We start from the raw sequence: 21,053 nt of genomic DNA, 5'->3' as shown, positions 1-21,053 counted from the left end.
GTGAGTTGTGTACACAATGGGGGAGGGGGCCCTGAGCAGAGGAGAAGCAGGGCCCTGCAGTCAACAGAAGACAAGCTTGCTCTTTGCCTGTGCCAATGCCCGACAGCGATCATAATATATAAACTGCCTTCCAATCACTCTGGGCCCACCACCATGGGCCCCATAGCAGCTGCATGGTCTGCCTATATTGGCGGTACGTCACTGGTTCAGTGGGGTACCCGAGCTTGACCCGAACTCGAACCCGAACCCCATAGAAGTCACTGGGGACCCAAATTTTGGTGCTGTAAAATGGCTAAAAATAGTCATAATAAAGGCTAGATGGTTGCAATACAAAGCAAAATGGGGTACGAGCAGGAGAATTGCGCTGCAAACAAATTTTGATAGGGAAATGACTTAAAATAACATATTTGAACCAGGATTCGGAGGTCCACGTGAAGTAGGAGGTTGTGGAGGCGGTGGACATGGCGTTGTAGGTGGAAGAGTAGAAGGAGGAGTTAGCAAATGCTGTTTTTGTGTTTTTATTTTTATTTTTTATTTTCTTATTTTTTTGGTTTAATTATTTTATTTGGGAAGGCCCCAAAACATTGGAAAATGGCAAACAGAACAAACTATGCTGGAGTATAGTTGTCTACTCAGCCAAAGGTACAGACAAGTACTGTGGTATCCATGCCTGGTTCAGCTCAATGAACGTGAGTTTGTCCAAGTTGACTGTGGACAGGTGGATGTGCCTGTCCGTGATCACACCCCCTGCCATCATAAACACGCGTTTGGACAATACACTTTCCGCAGGGCAGGCCAGCACCTCCAAGTCGTAAAGGGCAAGCTCAGGCCTTGTGTCCAATTTGGAGACCCAGAAGTTAAATGGGGCACACCTATCAGTCAGTAAGTACAGACATGTGGACAAGTACTCTTCCACCATGTTGCTGAAACGTTGCCTCCTGCTAATACGGTCCGTAACACATGGTGGTGCTGGATGTTGTGGCATGCTGACAAAGGTTTTCAACATTTCAGCCATGCTAACCCTCCCTTCTGAGGTGGTGCGTGTGCTCCAGCTGCATTGTCGATGTCCTTCTCCTCCGACTGGTGCTTCCGCTGTTAGATAGGAACATTGTCAGTAGTGCGTCTAATAGCGTGCACTTGTATTCACGCATATTTCGATGACACTCCAGTGATGGAAGTAAGGACGGCTCTTTGTCTTTGTAGCCGAGATCTGGCAAGACAGGCACCCAGTAATTTGCAATGGTAACAATGAGGGAAACGCAGCGGTCATTGTGCAGGCACTGCAGTATGTAGTTGCTCATGTGTTCCAGGCTGCAACAAGTTGTTCCGCAGAGCAACTTATCCGTAAATACTGCAGCTACTATCGTCTGATGAGCTTGCACCGTCTCTCCAGCATGTGCAAGGTGAAGTTCCATCTTGTGGGTACATTGCATATGAGGCGGTGAGCGGGAAGGCAAAAGTTATGCTGCAGCGCAGATAGGTGACTGGTAGCAGTGCGAGAACACTGAAAGCGCACACAGATGGCCCTCACTTTCTGCAGCAGCTCTGACATCTCAGGGTAATTCTTCAGGAACCTCTGCACCACCAAATTCAGCACATCCTCCAGGCAAAGGATGTGCCTCAAACTTGCTAGGCACAGAGCTGCTACGAGATTTCAACTGTTATCGCACACCACCAGGCGAGTTCAAGGCTCAGTGCACCAACCACACATCGGTCTGTTATTCAATGCCCAACCACATCTCCTGCTCGGTGTGGGGTCTTTCTCCCAAACAGATGAGTTTCAGAACAGCCTGCTGTCATTTCCCCCTGGCTTTGCTGAAGCTGGTTGTGCAGGTGTTACACGAACAGGATGAATGTGCAATAGAGGAGTGTGAGGAGGAAGAAACAAGTAGGAGGCAACAGGAGGATCCGCAAAACATCCAGCAATCTTTGGTGGCGGTAGGATATGCGCCAAACCGATTTTCGCCTCATTCCCAGCCGCCCCTCTCCATTAATCCAGAGGGCGGTTAGGGAGATTTAACATCCCTGCCTGTGCTTACTGGTCCACATATCGGTGGTTATGTGGGCCTTGCCACTGATGGCATTGTGCAGGGCACACCTGATTTTGTCTGCCACTTGTTTGTGCATTTAGGGATGGCCCACCTGAAAAATTTGTGGTGGCTGGGAATCACGTACTTTGGGACAGCCACTGCCATAAGGTTTTTAAAACTGTCCGTCTCCACCAGATGGAATGGCAGCATTTCAAAGGCCAGCAGTTTTGAAATGCTAGAATTCAGGGCCAGAGCTCACTGGTGGGTAGGGGGATACTTCCTCTTTCTCTCCCGTGTTTGGGGGATGGACAGCTGAATGTTTTCATGGGACAGTATGCAGATGCTCGGTGACACTGCTGGTGATGGTGCTGTCACATCCTATCTTTGCCGGTGGCCCTCTTGCTTTAGAGGGGTGGAAGAGTCCTAGACTGCAGTAGAAAAGGGAGCAGGAGAAGCCTCAGAACTTTTGTGGTTTTTAAGACGTCTACTCCAATGCAGCTCGTGCTTTGCATTTAGATGCAGGTGGTGCTCAGCTTTAGAACATTTACACTTCAGGCTTTGATTTCACAGCGTGCAAACCACCCATGTCTTGTTGTCACCACTTGTCACACGCATTGAAGCACTGCCACACCAGGGGACTCATTTGAACTGTGGCTTTGGTGTGTTTTCCTTGGCACGGTGGGCAATAACAGGTATACTGGCTAGGTGCCAGTTGCTCTGCTTTTGCACCCTGCCCCCTCTTTTGCACTGCATGACCACTGCCTCTTCCTCTGAACTGCACACGGCACTCCTATGACCTTCAATCCATGTGGGACTTCATAATCCTTCACATCATCTTCCAACCACTCCTTACTCTTCTCTTACCCTCCTTGCTGGTCTGCACACTGCAAAATGCTGCAGCAGTTGGCACCTGTGCTTCATCATCATTAAAGATGAGAGGATTTTTCAAAAACCCGATTCGCAAGTTCACCGAATTTTTCGGGAAAAATTTGGTTCAATACGAATATATTTGCGGCAAATGATGTTAAAAAACAGCTCTTTCATGGCTGCTGAGAGCCTTTATAGTGGTGTAGAACACTGTGCCTTGTAGTAACACGCATAGGGAGTCTGCTTTCATAGTGAAATAATACTGTAAGTCCGTAGGACATGCAGATAACAGGTGTCACTCTTAGAATCACTGCACACTTCACTTATTTGGGCAGTCATGGGGCAAAAACTACTACAGTATGAACTCAGCCTTACAGGTCGATGTTAGGGCCAAGAAGAAGCGCACTCCTTTTACACCGTCGACAGCTGATTCCACATAGATGTTATCAGAACCTATTCTATTAAACGTGTATACAAGTAGAGCCCCCCCCCCCCGAACAGAGTAGAGAGGGTGTTAGCAGTAAGTTTGTGTTGACTTCACTGATTAATTTGACCTTCCTCTGATCCGTCAGAACAATAACCCACAAAAACGGATCCTGTCTGTGGAGCATCCGCCTTCACTCAGTCAGCATTTGCTTAATAATCCATCAGTATTGCTAATGCCCAAAAAAACTGAAGTGGATCTAAAACAGAGATGACACATGAATGGAATATTTTCATGTCTTCTGTGTTTTGTACCCACTTCTGCTTTTGGCTACCAAATCATAAGCCAATTCTGATGGAACCAGACAGGCCTTACAGCTGCTACACAGACAGGATCCGTTGTGTGGTTCATTTTTCCTTCCTTCTGACAGATCAGAAGAAAGATCAAATAAATAATGAGGTCAGCCAGGCCGAAATGCAAAAAGTGGCCCAGTCATGGAGTGGGGAGGGTGGGAACAGCATGAGAAGTCCACAGAGTGGACCTATGGCATATTGATGAGGTGGAAGCAGCATGAGGAGACCACAAAGTTGCTCAATGACAGAGTGTGGAGATGGCGGCAGCAGCAACAGTATCAGGAGGAAGTCACAGAGTGGAGCAATGTCTGGAGTTGGCAACAGCATTGTCACGGAAGGTGTACAGGAAACAAGAAAACACAAAATGAATATACGACTGACTGGATCCAAAACTAAGGAACAAAAAGGGAGAGCCCTGCATCAGACCTGGCACTCTCCCTGACTGCTCAGCCTATGCGAAAATCCCAATGGTAGATGATCGCATATCCTCGTACCTCGACTGTATAACACCTGAACACCCTATAATAGTGAGGGGACACGGCCACCGGCTCCTTACACTTGATACGGAGGGAGTCAGGGTCACCTGGGATCCAGCAAACAGAAAAACACAAATGAATGAACAAAACTTATCTTGTAGAAGACTCAGAAGTTGGATCAACATGCACACACTCCAGGAAGTAATATAAACTGCAAAGTGAAGCACTCTGGGGAGGGATTTAAAGGGATGCAATCAGTGCAACTACATGACAGCTGAGAGAGGCTAACGAGATGAGAAAATGAAAGCAAAACAAAGGAACCTCAGGGAGGAGGTTCTGAAAGGCATCTGTCAGAGCTTCTCAGATGTCTGGTGGTGACAAGCATGAGGAAACCGCAGAATGGCACAATTACAGAGTGTGGATGTGGCGACAGCAGCAGCATCAGGAGGTTACCACAGAGTGGCAAGGTGACATAGTGTGGAGATGGCAGCATCAGCAGGAGGATACTACAGAGTGGCAAGGTGACATAGTGTGGAGATGGCAGTAGCAACAGCAGCATCAGGATACCATAGAGTGGCAATGTGACATAGTGGGGAGATGGCAGCAGCTGCAGGATACCACAGAGTGGCAAGGTGACATAGTGTGGAGATGGCAGTAGCAGGAGCAGCATCAGGATACCACAGAGTGGCAAGGTGACCTACTGTGGAGATGGCAGCAGCGGCATCAGGAGGATACCACAGAGTGAAAAGGTGACATAGTGTGGAGATGGCAGTAACAGCAGCAGCATCAGGAGGATACCACAGAGTGGCAAGGTGACATAGTGTGGAGATGGCAGGAGCAGCATCAGGATACCACAGAGTGGCAAGGTGACATAGTGTAGAGATGGCAGCAGCAGCAGCATCAGGATACCACAGAGTGGCAAGGTGACAGTGTGGAGATGGCAGTAACAGCAGCAGCATCAGGAAGATACAACAGAGTGGTGGAAATAACCTCCATACTGGGTTTTGGAGTGCCTTGTTTGCCAGCCTTTTGCATCAGGATTATGGCCCATATACTAAAACTTTGAAGGAGAAGGTAGAGCGGCCGCACAGCCTAAATCTGTGGAACTGCTTTGGGCAGGAAAGTCATGCTTGCGGTCGGTCAAATGTGACTTCCATGGAATTCGGGAACCCTTGCTCGGATCTGGGTGATTTCTGTATATGTTGTTCGCCCAGAACAAAGCTTTCCAGGGATGTATAATTTATGGGGATATGTGGGGCTTTGGGGTATTTTCTGTGTTTTGGGGAAAAATTTGTGTTTTCCGCTACAACATTAGAAGCGAGGGCAGACTAATAAGCATGTTGATATGATGGAGGAGGAGGACGAGAAAAGGAAGATTGAACCATATAACCTTTTTTTGTGGTGGAAGGGGTGCATGGGAATACAGTGTGTTCAGTACATTATAAAAAAACACATTTAAAGTGCCTTTATGTTCCGCCGCTTTTCTCTGGTGAAGTAGAGAAGTCAGGGGCAATCCAGGCCTTGTTCACTTTTATAAGAGTCAACCTGTTAGCATTTTCAGTTAACAAGCGGATGCGCTTATCAGTTATTATGCCCCCAGCAGCACTAAATACCCACTCTGACAAAACACTGGGCAGGCCAGCACCTCTAAGGCGTAAAGTGACAGTTCGTGCCACGTGTTCAGCTTGGACACCCAGTAGTTGTAAGTCACAGAGGGATCATTGGGGATGCTGACATGGTCTACTACGTACTTCTTCACCATCTTCCAAAATTTTTACCTCCTTGTGACACTAGGCCAAGCATCAGGGTGAGGTTGCTGGCGGGGTGTCATGAAACTGTCCCAGGCTTTGGAGAGTGTTGCCATGCCTCTGTTGGAACTGCTGTGTGTTTCCCTCGTCTCCCCTCCTCAGTTGCCCAAGGAACTAAGTACTCTTCCGCCAGTGTTTTCAGCTGAAGATTTTTGGAGCAATTTTTCCACAAGGACCTTCTGGTATTGCACCATTTTGCTTCTCCTCTCCACCACAGGAATGAGAGTTGAGAAGTTCTCTTTGTGGCGGGGGTCAAGAAGGATGAACAACCAGCAATCAGTGTTGTCCAAAATGCGTAAAACGCGTGGGTATTGGAAAAGGTAGACTAACATAAAGTTGGCCCAACAGGCAAGACTTCCATGGGTACTACTATCTGTAGCGGAGGCAACCGTCTCCTGCTCCACTCCTCCTCCTCCTCATCAGTCTCCAATTTGTGCTGAGAATACGAACTGAGGGTTTTATGACTATCACCCTGTGTAATGTCTTCCCCCATTTCCACCTCTACCACATGCAAAGCGTTGGCTTTAATTGTGAGCAGCAAACGTTTGAGTAGACACAGAAGTGGGATGATGAGACTGATGATAGCGTTATCGCCGCTCACCATCTGTGTTTTCTAAAACTTCACAGAGGTCAGACATCCATGCCCACACCTCGCTTGTGAAGAGCGTAAGCTGACTAGAAAGGCGATGACCTTGTTGCAGCTGGTACTCCACTACTGCCCTCTGCTGCTCACAAAGCCTGGCCAACATGTGGAACGTCAAGTTCCAGTGTGTGCTCACGTCGCAGTTGTTGAGCTGGCAATTGTAATCGCTGCTGCAGCGTTCACAGACCTGTAGAAGCTGTCGATGACTTGCAGAAATGGGCACACACGCGGCACACCGAAACCAGAAGCTCAGGCAAATTGGGGTAGGTTTTGAGCAACCGCTGAACTGCTACGTTTAAGATGAGGGCTAGGCATGGGATGTGTGTGAGCTTCCTGAGCTCCAAAGCCACCACCAAGTTACAGCCATTATCAAACACAACCATGCCTGGTTTTAGGTTGAGTGGTGAGAGCCACAGCTCAGTCTGGTCGCTTATCCCCTGCCATAGCTCTCCAGTGGTGTGCTGTTTGTCAACTAAGCAGATTAGCTTAAGAACGGCCTGTTGATGCTTCTGCACTGCTGTGCTACACTGCTTTCAGCTACCGACCAATGGCTGACTGGTGCTGCAAGAGAATAATTCTGAGGTGGAAGTGGAGAAGGAGAAGTGGGGGTTGGAGCAGAAACCGTGATGGAATTAGGGCCCGCAATCCTTGGAGTCAGTAGTACCTGTGCCATCCTAGGGTATGACTCGCTTCCGGCCTCCACAACATTCACCCAGTGTGCCGTCAGGGAAATGTGGTGTCCCTGGCCGAAAGCACTTGTCCTTGTGTCAGTGGTTAAGTGGACCTTCCCAGTAACTGTGTTAGTCAGGGCACAAGTGATGTTACGGGACATATGCTGGCGGCTGGAGACTGCGTAACGAGGGACGGCCGCCGGTATCAGACTGAGGAAGGCCTCAGTGTCCACAAGCCTAAATGGCAACATTTTCCAGGGCCAGTAATTTGATAAGTTGCGCCTTTAGTGCTATGGCCTGTGGGTGGGTGTCTGGGTATTTGCTCTTGCATTCAAATGCCTGGGGTAAGGACATTTGTACACTGCGGTGAGACACGGAAGTGGATGTGGTCACTGATGTAGCGATTTACCTTAAAACGCGTCTGGTGTTTAAATTGTCCACTCGCTGGGATATTTAAACTTTTAATAAGCATGGCCATGCACTAATATGGATTAAAAGTCTGTTAACTAAGAGACTTTACATCCATAATACATCTGCAGTTACAGGAGCGATTGCGGGATCGACAAAGTTATGTCTTCTCATCTCACGAGATTCAGCGGTGTGAGCAGATAGCGAAGTAGACAAGACGCCAAGCGTCCTTCTCTCGCTCCAACTGCTTCACCTACAGTAAGAAGAAACAAGCGCCCACACGAGGGACGCCCAACATACAGCCGGTAACATCCAACCGTGAGTACGGAGAACACCAAAAGGGCATTACTTGTGTATATTGCTACACAGAGGTTCTACTAACAAAAGTAACACCATATGCATTTACCCTTTCAAATCTGAAAGTATCAAGAGACTATTAACCTTTTACTAACCTCTAATAGAGGGTTTGGTCCTATTAATATCTCTAGTGACATTGAGCACACCAGTTGTAGTTGTTTTTTCTGGAATTTTTTCATGGGCAACAATTAACAACAAATATACAGTATATAAAGGAAGTTAATAGTGGACTATTATTATTGGGATGAATACCATCAGCCCTATGAAAACCCTAATTGCCTTTTCCCACCATCATCTTCTTGCGACTGTGGGTGCTCAAGAGTTTGGAAATCAGGGCACAAGATCTCATGTCCCTCTTCAAACGGGCTTGTCGAGAGGCCCAAATGAAGGAATGAGGCTGAAAAGAGCTCCTCGGAATATCCGAGTGTGGGATCATTTGTTTGGCAAGACTCTCCATGGTGGGAGGAAGAAGGATTAGGGTGAGGATTGTGTTGACCAGACTCTTGGCTACTGAGACTGGACTTGGTGGAAGACAGGGTGGTGCTTAACCAACTGGAAGCATTATCTGCTGCAATCCAACTGACCACCTGGTCGCACTGGTCTGACTTCGAGAGCGTTGTCCTGCACCGCTCTGCAAACTGGGACATGAAGCTAGGTATAATAGATAATTTTCTTTCTTGTGCTCTGGCAGCAGGCACAGTTTCAACACACCCAGGGCCATGGCCTTTGCGTGCACCATCAGCATCACTGCCATTTCCCTGTCCCTTACTGCTCGCCTTCTTCATATTAAATGTTTTATATGCTTGAAAGTATGTCACATGTACAGTAGCGTAGGATTTGTAAGTGTATGTACAAAAAAATAAAAAAAGGTATTTGGGATGTGGAAACATCACACAGGAGATATACCGCAGATAATTTTGCTGATGTCAGCAGCGGTCATTCTAAAATTATAGGAAATGTCACAGGTATTTGGGATGTGGAAACGTTACACAGGAGAAATACCGCAGATAATGTTGCTGATGTCACCAGCGGCTAATAATAAATTACAGGGAATGTCACAGGTATTTGGGATGTGGAAACGTTACACAGCAGATGTACCCCAGGTAATGTCAATGTCCACAGCATACGCCATCTATGGAAAAAGTACAGTGGATGTCACTGATATTTTTTGAATGTGCACACGTTACGCCGGAGATGTAGCGCAGGTAATGTCACTGACCACAGCGGACACTGTCTACGGAAAAAGTACACTGGATGTCATAGATATTTTTGGGATGCGCACACATTACACAGGAGATGTAGCGCACATAATGTCGCTGACTGCAGCAGCCTAACTATTGCATGCTATTTAGCGGAGGATGCGCTAAAAATAGATATTGCTGCCACACACAATAGTCCTTAAAAGTTATTTGGGGTCTGTAAAGTTTAGCAATTTAGCGCAGGTTGCACTAAAAATATATATTGCTGCTGCCACACACAACAATAGTCCTGAGCCTAATACTGAGCCAAACACGTGTCATTGGGTGCTGTATAGTATTGGCGATGACACGTTCCGTCCAGCCAATCACTGTAATGCCAGTAACCAACATTGCTATGGCATTACAGTGAAGGGCAGTACTTACCTGCACATTTATTGCCTGTGTAGCAAATGCATTATTCGGCCAAACACCGCCATGTGCCAAGCATCGAGATGTTGGTCGGTCCTGCTCCCCAGCGGCAGTATGTTTTGCCGAGAGAGGAGAGCATCGTCTCCCTTCCCCAGCGGCAGTGTACCTTACAGGGAGAGGAGAGCATTGTCTCCCTTCCCCAGCGCCAGTGTACCTTGCAGGGAGAGGAGTCAACCGGTCTCTCTCCCCAACCACAGGGGGACAGCACCCCTAACTCCTACAGGGATGTTGGACGGCCGGTGCAGATCCCCAACCAACCCCGCAGGAATGCCAGGAGGAGGTAAGCGATATTTTTCTTTTTGTACTGAAATAGGCCACAAAATGTTTTCAACACAAATAACCTCCGACGTGAACTGCAAATGTATTTTTCTTTTTGTACTGAAGTAGGCTACTAAACACTTTCAACAAAAATAACCGCCAAAGTAAAACTGAGACTATATTGTTATTTTTGTACTGAAATACAAAAAAAAACATATAACCACCCACATATGACTGACTGCTCCCGCCCTGCTTCTGTGAACCCCTGCACCACTACCTCCCACTGCTGCCACCATGCTGACTCCAAGCTATGCTTTCAACACATATAACCACTGACGTGAAATGAGAATACATTTTTCCTTTTGTGCTTGATAAAGACCGTTTGGTCGAAACGTTGCCACAAGAGGTGAAATAAAAGAAATTGGGATTGATCCATCTGAGTGCTGCGGCTTCTTTATTTGTTGCTATCTATTACGGGAACCCCCAGACCGGGATCCAACGCTGCAGGCACCACCACGAATCAGAATACTGGGACTCCAGTGAGTAGTGCTGACCTAACAATTTTTTGTGAAATAGGCCACTAAACTCTTTCAAGGCATATAACTGCCGAAGTGAACTGAGAATGCATTTTGATTTTTGTACTGAAATAGGCCACTAAACTCTTTCAAGACATATAACCATCGAAGTGAACTGAGAATATATTTTCTTTCTGTACTGAAATAGGCCACTAAACATTTTTTCCACAAATAACTGCAACAGTGAAGTGCACATATTTTTTCTTTCTGTACTGAAATTGGCCATTAAAGTCTTTAACCACAAATAAATGCAACAGTGAAGTGCGTTTATATTTTTCCTTTTGGTAATGAAATAGGACACTGAACACTTTCACCACATATAACTGCAGAAGTGAAATGCATATATATTTTCTTTTTTGTACTGAAATAGGCCATTAAACACTTTCACAAATAAATGCAACAGTCAAGTGCTTAGATTTTTTCCTTTTTGTACTGAAGTAGGACGCTAAATATTTTCACCACATATAACTGCAGAAGTGAAATGTATATATATATTTCTTTTTTTTACTGAAATAGGCCACTAAACTATTTCACAAATAAATGCAATAAACAAATAAATGTAGTACGTATATTTTTTTCCATTTTGTACTGAAAAAGGACACTGAATGCTTTCACCACATATAACTGCAGAAGTGAAATGCATATATATTTTTCCTTTTTGTACTGAAATAGGCCACTAAACTCTTTCTACACAAATAACTGCATAAGTAAAATGTATACAAGTACAGACCAAAAGTTTAGACACATCTTCTCATTCAAAGAGTTTTCTTTATTTGCATGACTATTAAAATTGTAGATTCACACTGAAGGCATCAAAACTATGAATTAACATATGTGGAATTATATACATAACAAAAAAGTGTGAAACAAGTGAAAATATATCATATTCTAGGTTCTTCAAAGTAGCCACCTTTTGCTTTGATTACTGCTTTCCACACTCTTGGCATTCTCTTGATGAGCTTCAAGAGGTAGTCACCTGAAATGGTCTTCCAACAGTCTTGAAGGAGTTCCCAGAGATGCTTAGCACTTGTTGGCCCTTTTGCCTTCACTCTGCGGTCCAGCTCACCCCAAACCATCTCGATTGGGTTCAGGTCCGGTGACTGTGGACGCCAGGTCATCTGGCGCAGCACCCCATTACTCTTCTTCATGGTCAAATAGCCCTTACACAGCCTGGAGGTGTGTTTGGGGTCATTGTCCTGTTGAAAAATAAATGATCGTCCAACTAAACGCAAACCGGGTGGAATAGCATGCCGCTGCAAGATGCTGTGGTAGCCATGCTGGTTCAGTATGCCTTCAATTTTGAATAAATCCCCAACAGTGTCTCCAGCGAAGCACCCCCACACCATCGCACCTCCTCCTCCATGCTTCACGTGGGAACCAGGCATGTAGAGTCCATCCGTTCACCATTTCTGCGTCGCACAAAGACACGGTGGTTGGAACCAAAGATCTCAAATTTGGACTCATCAGAGCAAAGCACAGATTTCCACTGGTCTAATGTCCATTCCTTGTGTTCTTTAGCCCAAACAAGTCTCTTCTGCTTGTTGCCTGTCCTTAGCAGTGGTTTCCTAGCAGATATTCTACCATGAAGGCCTGATTCACACAGTCTCCTCTTAACAGTTGTTCTAGACATGTGTCTGCTGCTAGAATTCTGTGTGGCATTGACCTGGTCTCTAATCTGAGCTGCTGTTAACCTGCGATTTCTGAGGCTGGTGACTCGGATAAATATATCCTCCGCAGCAGAGGTGACTCTTGGTCTTCCTTTTCTGGGGCGGTCCGCATGTGAGCCAGTTTCTTTGTAGCGCTTGATGGTTTTTGTGACTGCACTTGGGGACACTTTCAAAGTTTTTCCAGTTTTTCGGACTGACTGACCTTCATTTCTTAAAGTAATGATGGCGACTCGTTTTTCTTTACTTAGCTGCTTTTTTCTTGCCATAATACAAATTCTAACAGTCTATTCAGTAGGACTATCAGCTGTGTATCCACCTGACTTCTCCACAACGCAACTGATGGTCCCAACCCCATTTATAAGGCAAGAAATCCCACTTATTAAACCTGACAGGGCACACCTGTGAAGTGAAAACCATTTCAGGTGACTACCTCTTGAAGCTCATCAAGAGAATGCCAAGAGTGTGGAAAGCAGTAATCAAAGCAAAAGGTGGCTACTTTGAAGAACCTAGAATATGATATATTTTCACTTGTTTCACACTTTTTTGTTATGTATATAATTCCACATGTGTTAATTCATAGTTTTGATGCCTTCAGTGTGAATCTACAATTTTCATAGTCATGAAAATAAAGAAAACCCTTTGAATGAGAAGGTGTGTCCGAACTTTTGGTCTGTACTGTATATCACAACATATACAATGCAGTAACACAGTATTATCCCCGGTGACAGGTTCCCTTTAAAGCGATCTTGAGTAGCGATAAGCGAAGTATTGGAAAATTTTAATTGTCTGCTTCACCGAATAAAAAAAAAATAGCTTTGCGGCGAATTGCTTAATCAAAAAGCACATTTCTTTGTAAGTAGTGGTTGCAATGAAAGGAAGCGGCGATTGAACTGCTCCCTGTTATTGTACCCCTCAGATGCTGCATTCATAGATGATTGCGGCATCTAGCATTAATATTACAGTGAAAAATATATTTAAAAAAAAATCATACTTACCTCATCCATTTGATCGCAAAGAGCCAGCCGCCACCATCTTGATTAAAGATCTAGAGTGAAATCTTATGTGGCCCGTGATGATGTCATCACGTTGTCCAGCATGGCGACATCATACGCCACAGCACACAAGATTTTGTGCAAGATCTTCACGCTCAACTGGATGAGGTAAGCATTATTTACCTCCATTCAGAGTAAATAAATTCGTTACCACGAAGCTTGAGGAAATTCGGCTTAGCGGCTAACCAAATTTTTCCTGAAATTTGGATTTAAGTCAACCTCACAGATTTCAATTCTCTCAAAATTAATTTTTAGAAATCTACAGAAAATTATTAAAGCAAAAATGTTTAATCGCATATTCATAACTGATATGAAAGTGCAGATCTATAGGTGATGATGCCCTGGTATTTGATTTCTTCAGTGCTGTTCATTGGCTGATTATCTCTGTTCATTAGAGCAGAGCTGTGACCGTACATGTGACTATAGTTTAGCCGCTGTTCCTACAGCAGTTTGAGGAGGTCTAAAATACACCCCTGTCTCATCATTGGTTTAGGCTTTGACTGTCTCCCTAAGTTTATCATAGGTTCACCCGAAAATCGTTCAATGTAGAGAGAAGCAAATCGCTTAAAATCCAATTTCCTTTCCATTTGGCCAAACCAGTTGACTGAGTCTAACTGAATCGAAAGTGCTTTTCCAATTGGCCTAGAATGTATATGGCACTCTGAGGTCTCCTGAGACTCCTAAATCTTCTCTCTTATCTTTCACTTAGTTTTTTTATTACTTTTATTACTTTTTTTATTTCTCTCCCTTTCCAAAAATCTAATCAGCAAATATATAAATTAGGATGCAACTCAAATTTGTTTGCAAAATTTGGGTTGAACTCAATTCACTCCTCTCTATTTGTATGTTATACAGCTGATTTTTACACCAGGTTACTGCCATACATATTCTGAGACAAGTGAGATTTATTAAGGATGACCCTGGACGATCATTTTAAGTTTCCTAAATAAAAATCAGTATTTTTTCAAAATTAAAGCTTAGATTTGATGGTTCACTCCTTACAGATCAGCTATGGAGCTATGGATCCTGTCTTCAGTAACAAGCTCCTGTTCCCTTATTTCTATCGCATGGTCCCTGAAGAGTCTGCTCAGTATGAAGCCATTGTCCTCCTATTGAAGCATTTTGGCTGGAGATGGGTGGGAATGGTGACAGCAGATGATGAGAGCAGCCAACGAGCCGGCATGGACCTCTACAATGTAATAACACGGAGCGGGGTCTGCATGGCTTATAGAGAATCTGTCCCTAGTTATTCCCACTTCAAAGCATTTATGGTCTACAGGAAGATGATCTATAAAATACAAAAGACCCACTGTGACATTATTATATTTGTTGGTAGCTCATATGGCTTACAGTCTTTGAACTCAGTATTATCTGATGACCTCAATTTTAGAAGAGTTGTAATCATACTCTCGCTTATTCTTCCTGAAAAAGTAATCACATTTGCTGCATTTCATAGATCTTTGCAGCTCACACTTCAAAAAGGAAAAATTCCAGGATTACGAGAATATTTACTCACAGCCGGTCCTCTAAAATACCCAAAGGTTGAGATAATGTATAACATTTGGGAATATTATCTTTTTTGCAGCTATGGACAGTATTTATCTGATGATAGACCATGTAATGAAAGAGATGTTCTAGGTATTGTGGATCGCACCCAGTATGATGTAGACAATTTCCGTTACACATTCAATGTGTACTCTGCAGTGTATATTGTGGCTTATGCCTTACACGATTTGATCTACTCATATAAGAGACAAGAACATCTCAAATTATTTACGATCCAACCTTCAAAGGACGCATGGAAGGTAAGATCTCCAGTCTGGAGATTATATCTAGAGATGAGCGAATCAAAGTTGACGAAGTGGAATTTGAGTCAAATTTCAGGAAAAAATCAATTCATACAGAATTTGAATTTCCTAACGCTTCATTGTAAAGAATATTTTTTTTTCCCTAAAATGGCTGCTGCACATGTTAGGACATGGAACAAAGAACTCTGGGAACAAGGGATCACCCACAATGCCATGGATGCAGCCAATCAGTAGCCAGCCAGCCCTGTGATGTCATAGCCCTATAAATAGCCTCAGCCATCTTGGATTCAGACATTTTCCAGTGTACTTAGTGCAGGGAGAGACATCAGCAGGCGCTGGGGACAGTGCTAGGAAAGACTTTAAAACTTTTATTATGTTGAAAAAAAGTTTAGGGAAAGATCATTTGGAGTGTAGGGAAAGGATACGGAGGAATTATTCCAAATTATAAAAGTAGAACAAGGTCCAATAGGGGAGTGTACAGCCTGGGTAAGGCTGAGTTCACAAGGGTGAGATTTCCAACCCATTTGTCCTCTTTTGCTGCCGCGTCTTGGTCCACATCAACTGCACCCCCCCAGCTCCCCAGGGGCTGTTCCATATCCCGGATACAACAGTGTCACGCCGTCTTGGGGTTGACTTGCCTGAAAGCAGAGAGTCACACCGACCAGCACTCCTGTCCGCCCTGAAAATACAGGTGGATTAGTGGCTGAGATCGGCAAAGTGGTGTGTGACAAGCAATTTGTTGGCGGCATTGAATTTGGGCAAGTTGACACATGTGCCGTGCATGGCACATGTGTTGAATCTGACCGTACAACGCTTTGTGTCTAAGTACCCAGGCTTACAGGACGTCCTCAAGCATGCAAGGACGATGTGTGGCCATTTCAGCTGTTCCTACATGGCCATGGCTCACTTTTCAGATATTCAGCGGCGAAACAACATGCCAGTGAGGTGCTTGATTTGTGACAGCTCGACACGTTGGAATTCAACACTCCTAATGTCCGAACGCCTGCTCCAACAAGAAAAAGCCGTCAACGAGTATTTGTATCACCGGGGTGCTAGGACAGCCTCTGCGGAGCTGTTTTTTTTTGTTTTGCCACGTTACTGGACGCTCATGCGCAATGCCTGTAGGCTCATGCGTTATTTTGATGAGGTTACAAACCTAGTCAGTCACACCGAAGGCACCATCAGCGACATCATCCCATTTGTTTTCTTCCTGGAGCATGCCCTGCGAAGAGTGCTGGATGAGGCCGTAGATAATCATGAAGAGGAAGAGTTGTGGTCACCATCACCACCAGAAACAGCCTTATCAGCATCGCTTGCTGGACCTGCGGCAACGCTGGAAGAGGAGTCTGAGGAAGAGGAGTCAGAGGAGGAATGTGGCTTTAAGGAGGAGGAAGACCAACCACAGCAGGCATCCCAGGGTGCTCGTTGTCACCTATCTGGGACCCTTGGTGCTGTACGTGGCTAGGGGGAAGAACAGACCTTCAGTGAGATCAGAGATCACGAGGAACGGGAAATGAGTAGCTCGGCATCCAACCTTGTGCAAATGGGGTCTTTCATGCTGTCATGCCTGTTGAGGGACCCTCGTATAAAAAGGCTGAAGGAGAACGACCTGTACTCGGTGGCCATGCTACTAGACCCCTGGTATAAGCAGAAAGTGCCTGAAATGTTACCGAATTACCGGAAGTCGGAAAGGATGCAGCAGTTCCAAAACAAGTAAAAAAGTATGCTTTACACAGCGTATAAGGGTGATGTCACAGCACAACGGGAATCTAACAGGGCATAAGGTGAAAGTAATCCTCCTCCTACCACGACCACGCCGGCAAGTACAGGACGCTTTACAGACGTGTTGTTGATAGAGGACATGCAGAGCTTTTTAAGTCCTACGCATCGCCACAGCCCTTCGGGGTCCACCCTCAGAGAACAACTCGACCAACAGGTAGCAGACTACCTCGACTTAACTGCAGATATCGACACTCTGAGGAGCAATGAACCCCTTGACTACTGGGTGTGCAGGCTTGACCTGTGGCCTGAGCTATCCCAATTTGCGATAGAACTTCTGGCTTGCCCCGCTTCAAGTGTCCTTTCAGAAAGGACCTTCAGCCAGTGGCGGATCCAGAGCCTGGTCTCGGGAGGGGCACTTTCAGATTATTTTGTGTCCACCGCCACAAAACAATGGTGCTTATAGAACAGACTCCACAGTGTAGGCTATATGTGTATAGCAAACATATTTCACATGAAAACTTACAGTTACTTGGCTTGGCCCTTGGGGATCTCGGACGCCACTTCCACACTTTGGCCGGGGGCTCGGCGGAGCTGATGTTGTGTTTTATCCTAATGAGAAAGATTTCATAATAAGGATTTGGAGAAGGGGCAGAGGGATAGCAGAGCAGGGAGAGGCTGGTGCTGCTACTAGAGGGTCATACCATGGGGGAGTAATAAAGCCCATCTTAATGCCCCCCCAGTAGAAATAATTATCCTTATAAAATACCCCCTTGTAATGCCCCCAGTTGAGCTAATGCCCCCATAATGTACCAGTATAAAATGCTCCAGTAGATTCCCTCAGTGTCTCCCATAATTTGCAAGTATAAAATGCCCCTTCTTAGTGCCCTCCGTAGATGACCCCATAGTACTCCTCTCCCCCCTTCCCCATAGTACCCACCATAATGTGTCCCAGTATAAAATTGTACTGTACAGAGCCCCCATATAAAATACCCCTTCTTTGTGGCCTCAGTAGATGCCCCTATAGTGCTCCCAATCATGTTCTAGTATTAACAGCCCCCCGTGCCAGTAATAATAGCCCCCTATGCCAGTAATAGCAGCCCCCCTGTGCCAGTAATAGCAGCCCCCAGTAATAACAGACCCCCTGTGCCAGTAATAACAGCCCCCAGTAATAACAGCCCTTCTGTGCCAGTAATAACAGCCCCTAGTAATAACAGCCCCCCTGTGCCAGTAATAACAGCCCCCAATAATAACAGCCCTTCTATGCCAGTAATAAGAGCCCCCAGTAATAAGAGCCCCCAGTAATAAGAGCCCCTAGTAATAACAGCCCCTCTGTGCCAGTAATAACAGCCCCTCTGTGCCAGTAATAACAGCCCCCAGTAATAAGAGCCCCTCTGTGTCAGTAATAACAGCCCCCAGTAAGAACAGCCCCTCTGTGCCAGTAATAACAGCCCCCCTTTGCCAGTAATAACAGCCCCCGCCAGTAAAAGTATTGTATATAATAAAAAAAAACACATACTTACCTCCATGTCAGTGATGCGATGCAGGCCTCTTCTGGCCTGTGTCCCACGCTGTATGGCTCAGGCGGCGCGATGACGTCATCGCGCCGCCTGCGCCGGCCTCTGATAGGCTGCAGGCACTAGGCCGGCAGCCTATCAGAGGAAGGGAAAGGGACACGCCTCTCCCTCCCCTACCGCAGCACAGGCAGGCATCTGTATCGCTGTCCTGAGGACGGCGATACAGATGACTGGAGATGAGCGCTTCCACAATGGAAGCGCTCATCTCTATGTGCCCAGCCACTGCCGCCTGCCGTCAGCTCGGGGGGGGGGGGCAATTGCCCCGTTGCCCCCCCCCCCCTGGATCCGCCACTGCCTTCAGCGCAGCAGGAGGTATTGTCACTAAGAAGAGAAGTCACCCAGGTCAAAAAAGTCTAGATGAACTCACCTTTATTAAGATAAATGAGGCATGGATCCCGAAGGGACTGACAGTTGGGGATACATTTGACTAAAAAAGGCCTGATAAGATGAGCTGCCTTGGGCTAAAAATGGTCCACACGCTGCTGTATTTTATCTCTGCATGCCGGATGACTTGAGTGACTTATCCGCCACCAACTAGGGTTCAAGCCGCAGTGCTTTAGTGCACTTTCTGCCTGGAAAACATCAATACCTAATTTTTTAAGGCATGTGTACATGCCTAATTTTTCTGGCCTCTGTGGCTGCAAAAACTAAACAAAAAAAAAGACACATACATGTGTCAATTACCCTTCGTGATCGTTACCTTGTTGTGGTGAAGGGGCTTGCGTATCACAATGAAGCAATCACCTCTATGATGTTAGCAATGGCAATGATGGCACACCCCAGATGATAAGGTTGTTGCTTCATTGTGAACAGACCAAAAGCGACAGGATAATGTTGCATAGAAAAAACATTAATTTTCTTTGTGATCATCTAAGGTGATCATTAAAGCCTACTAGCCCAACAGTGGGCACACACTGCAGAATCATTATTTTCTGGGTCACTTAACTGTCACTGAACTACCTCAGCACGACCATAGGCTTTGAAAAACCGCCATCGCATGCAATCCCCCAAACGTGTGCACGAGCACAGTCATCACTACACCAAGATTGACGCATAGAGGAATAACATTTATGTCATGAATGTGACAACTATTGACAACTCTTTGCGGTTGTCTAAAATCTACTCGATACACATCCCCTGATAGGGGACATAACAGGGATTCACTGATAGGAATAGTACTACTTAACACACCACTCATATCTGGTGGCACAGTACATTGCACGGCGCACACACAGTGCCCTAAATTGGAAGTAGGAGGACAAACCAAGCATCTTTTTCCATCTCCTGGTTCCTAAAATTTATTCCATGCACCGTCCCCTGATAGGGGACAAAACAGAGATTAAACTGGTAAGAACAGATTTTTTTAATAAAAAAGAAAGAAAGAGGACAGCCTCTGCAGAGCTGGGAATTTTTTGGCCGTGTTACTGAACGCTCATGCACAATGGCTGTAGGCTCATGCGTCCATTTGCGGAGGTGACAAACCTGGTCAGTCAAACCCAAGGCAACATCATCGACCTCATCTCATATGCGTTTTTTCTGGAGCTTGCCCTGCGAAGAGTGCTCGATCAGGCCGTAGATGAGCATGAAGAGGAAGAGTTGTGGTCACCATCACCACCAGAAGCAGCCTTGTTGTCGTCGATTGCTGGACCTGCGGCAACGCAGAGAGAGGAGTCTGAAGAAAATAAGTCAGAGGAGGAAGGTGGCTTTGAGGAGGTGGAAGACCAACCACAGCAGGTGTCCCAGGGGGCTTGTTGTCACCTTTCGGGGACCCTTGGTGCTGTACGTGGCTGGGTGGAGGAAGAGACCTTCAATGACGTCAGTGAGGACAAGGAACGGGACATGGCTAGCTTGGTATCCAACCTTGTGCAAATGGGGAGTTTGCGGTTGTGCAAATGGACTGTTAGCGGTTGTTTGCGGTGCGTTAAACGGGGAGTTTGGTCTGTCATAGTTTGGTCTGTCATTGTGAAGCGGGCATAACCCTTACACTACCTGATCGATACAACATCATACCTGATGTTTTAAAGCATGTTATTCCAAACAATTTCGGAATGTTAAGTGATTTATGCCCTTTATGGATTAAAACCCGACTCTGCATCAACTACGTAATTTTCTATTGGAGTTTTGCCATGGATCCCCCTCCGGCATGCCACAGTCCAGGTGTTAGTCCCCTTTAAACAACTTTTCCATCATTATTGTGGCCAGAAAGAGTCCCTGTGGGTTTTAAAATTCGCCTGCCTATTGAAGTCTATGGCGGTTCACCCGGTTCGCCCGTTCGCAAACATTCGCAGAAATTCACGTTCGCGAACTGAAAATTTTATGTTTGCAACATCTCTAGTTTAGACCCTGTTCACACACCACAGGCAGTTGAGTGGTAGGACCCCATGCTTGCTGAGACACCGTGATGTGGTGCATGAGGGGCTCCAATATGTTCCTGACTGGAAGAGATTGGCAAAGTTCTAAGCTTTTAACATCAGCTTGAGGAAGTAGCTAGTATTGTCAGTTGCATATCATTTTGGTGCATTTTTTGCAGTGATTTGTGTATGTATATATTCTTAGGAATGGCCATAACCAGTTATATGTATTTCTATTATCAATTTTTTTATGTAAAAAATTGGGTAGAGGATCATTTACATTTTTTTAATATTTTTGTAATTTATTATATTTAAAAAATATGTATTTCTTTTTAGTCCTTA

General features: G+C 45.5%; 1 protein-coding gene across 1 annotated transcript in view; it reads left to right on the top strand.

Moving 5' to 3' along the window:
- Positions 1-21,053, top strand: part of LOC122935146 (vomeronasal type-2 receptor 26-like) — a 163,956-nt gene that overhangs the window by 84,981 nt on the left and 57,922 nt on the right. The window contains exon 3 of the mRNA XM_044290912.1: positions 14,261-15,061. Within this exon, the coding sequence (XP_044146847.1) occupies positions 14,261-15,061 (801 nt within the window). The remainder of the gene's footprint in view (positions 1-14,260; positions 15,062-21,053) is intronic.

This window comes from Bufo gargarizans, chromosome 4 (genome assembly GCF_014858855.1).
Source record: "Bufo gargarizans isolate SCDJY-AF-19 chromosome 4, ASM1485885v1, whole genome shotgun sequence".
Taxonomy (NCBI): Eukaryota; Metazoa; Chordata; class Amphibia; order Anura; family Bufonidae; genus Bufo; species Bufo gargarizans.
The sequence above is the reverse complement of the archived record's forward strand: the minus strand, read 5'-3'. Positions and strand labels throughout refer to the sequence as shown.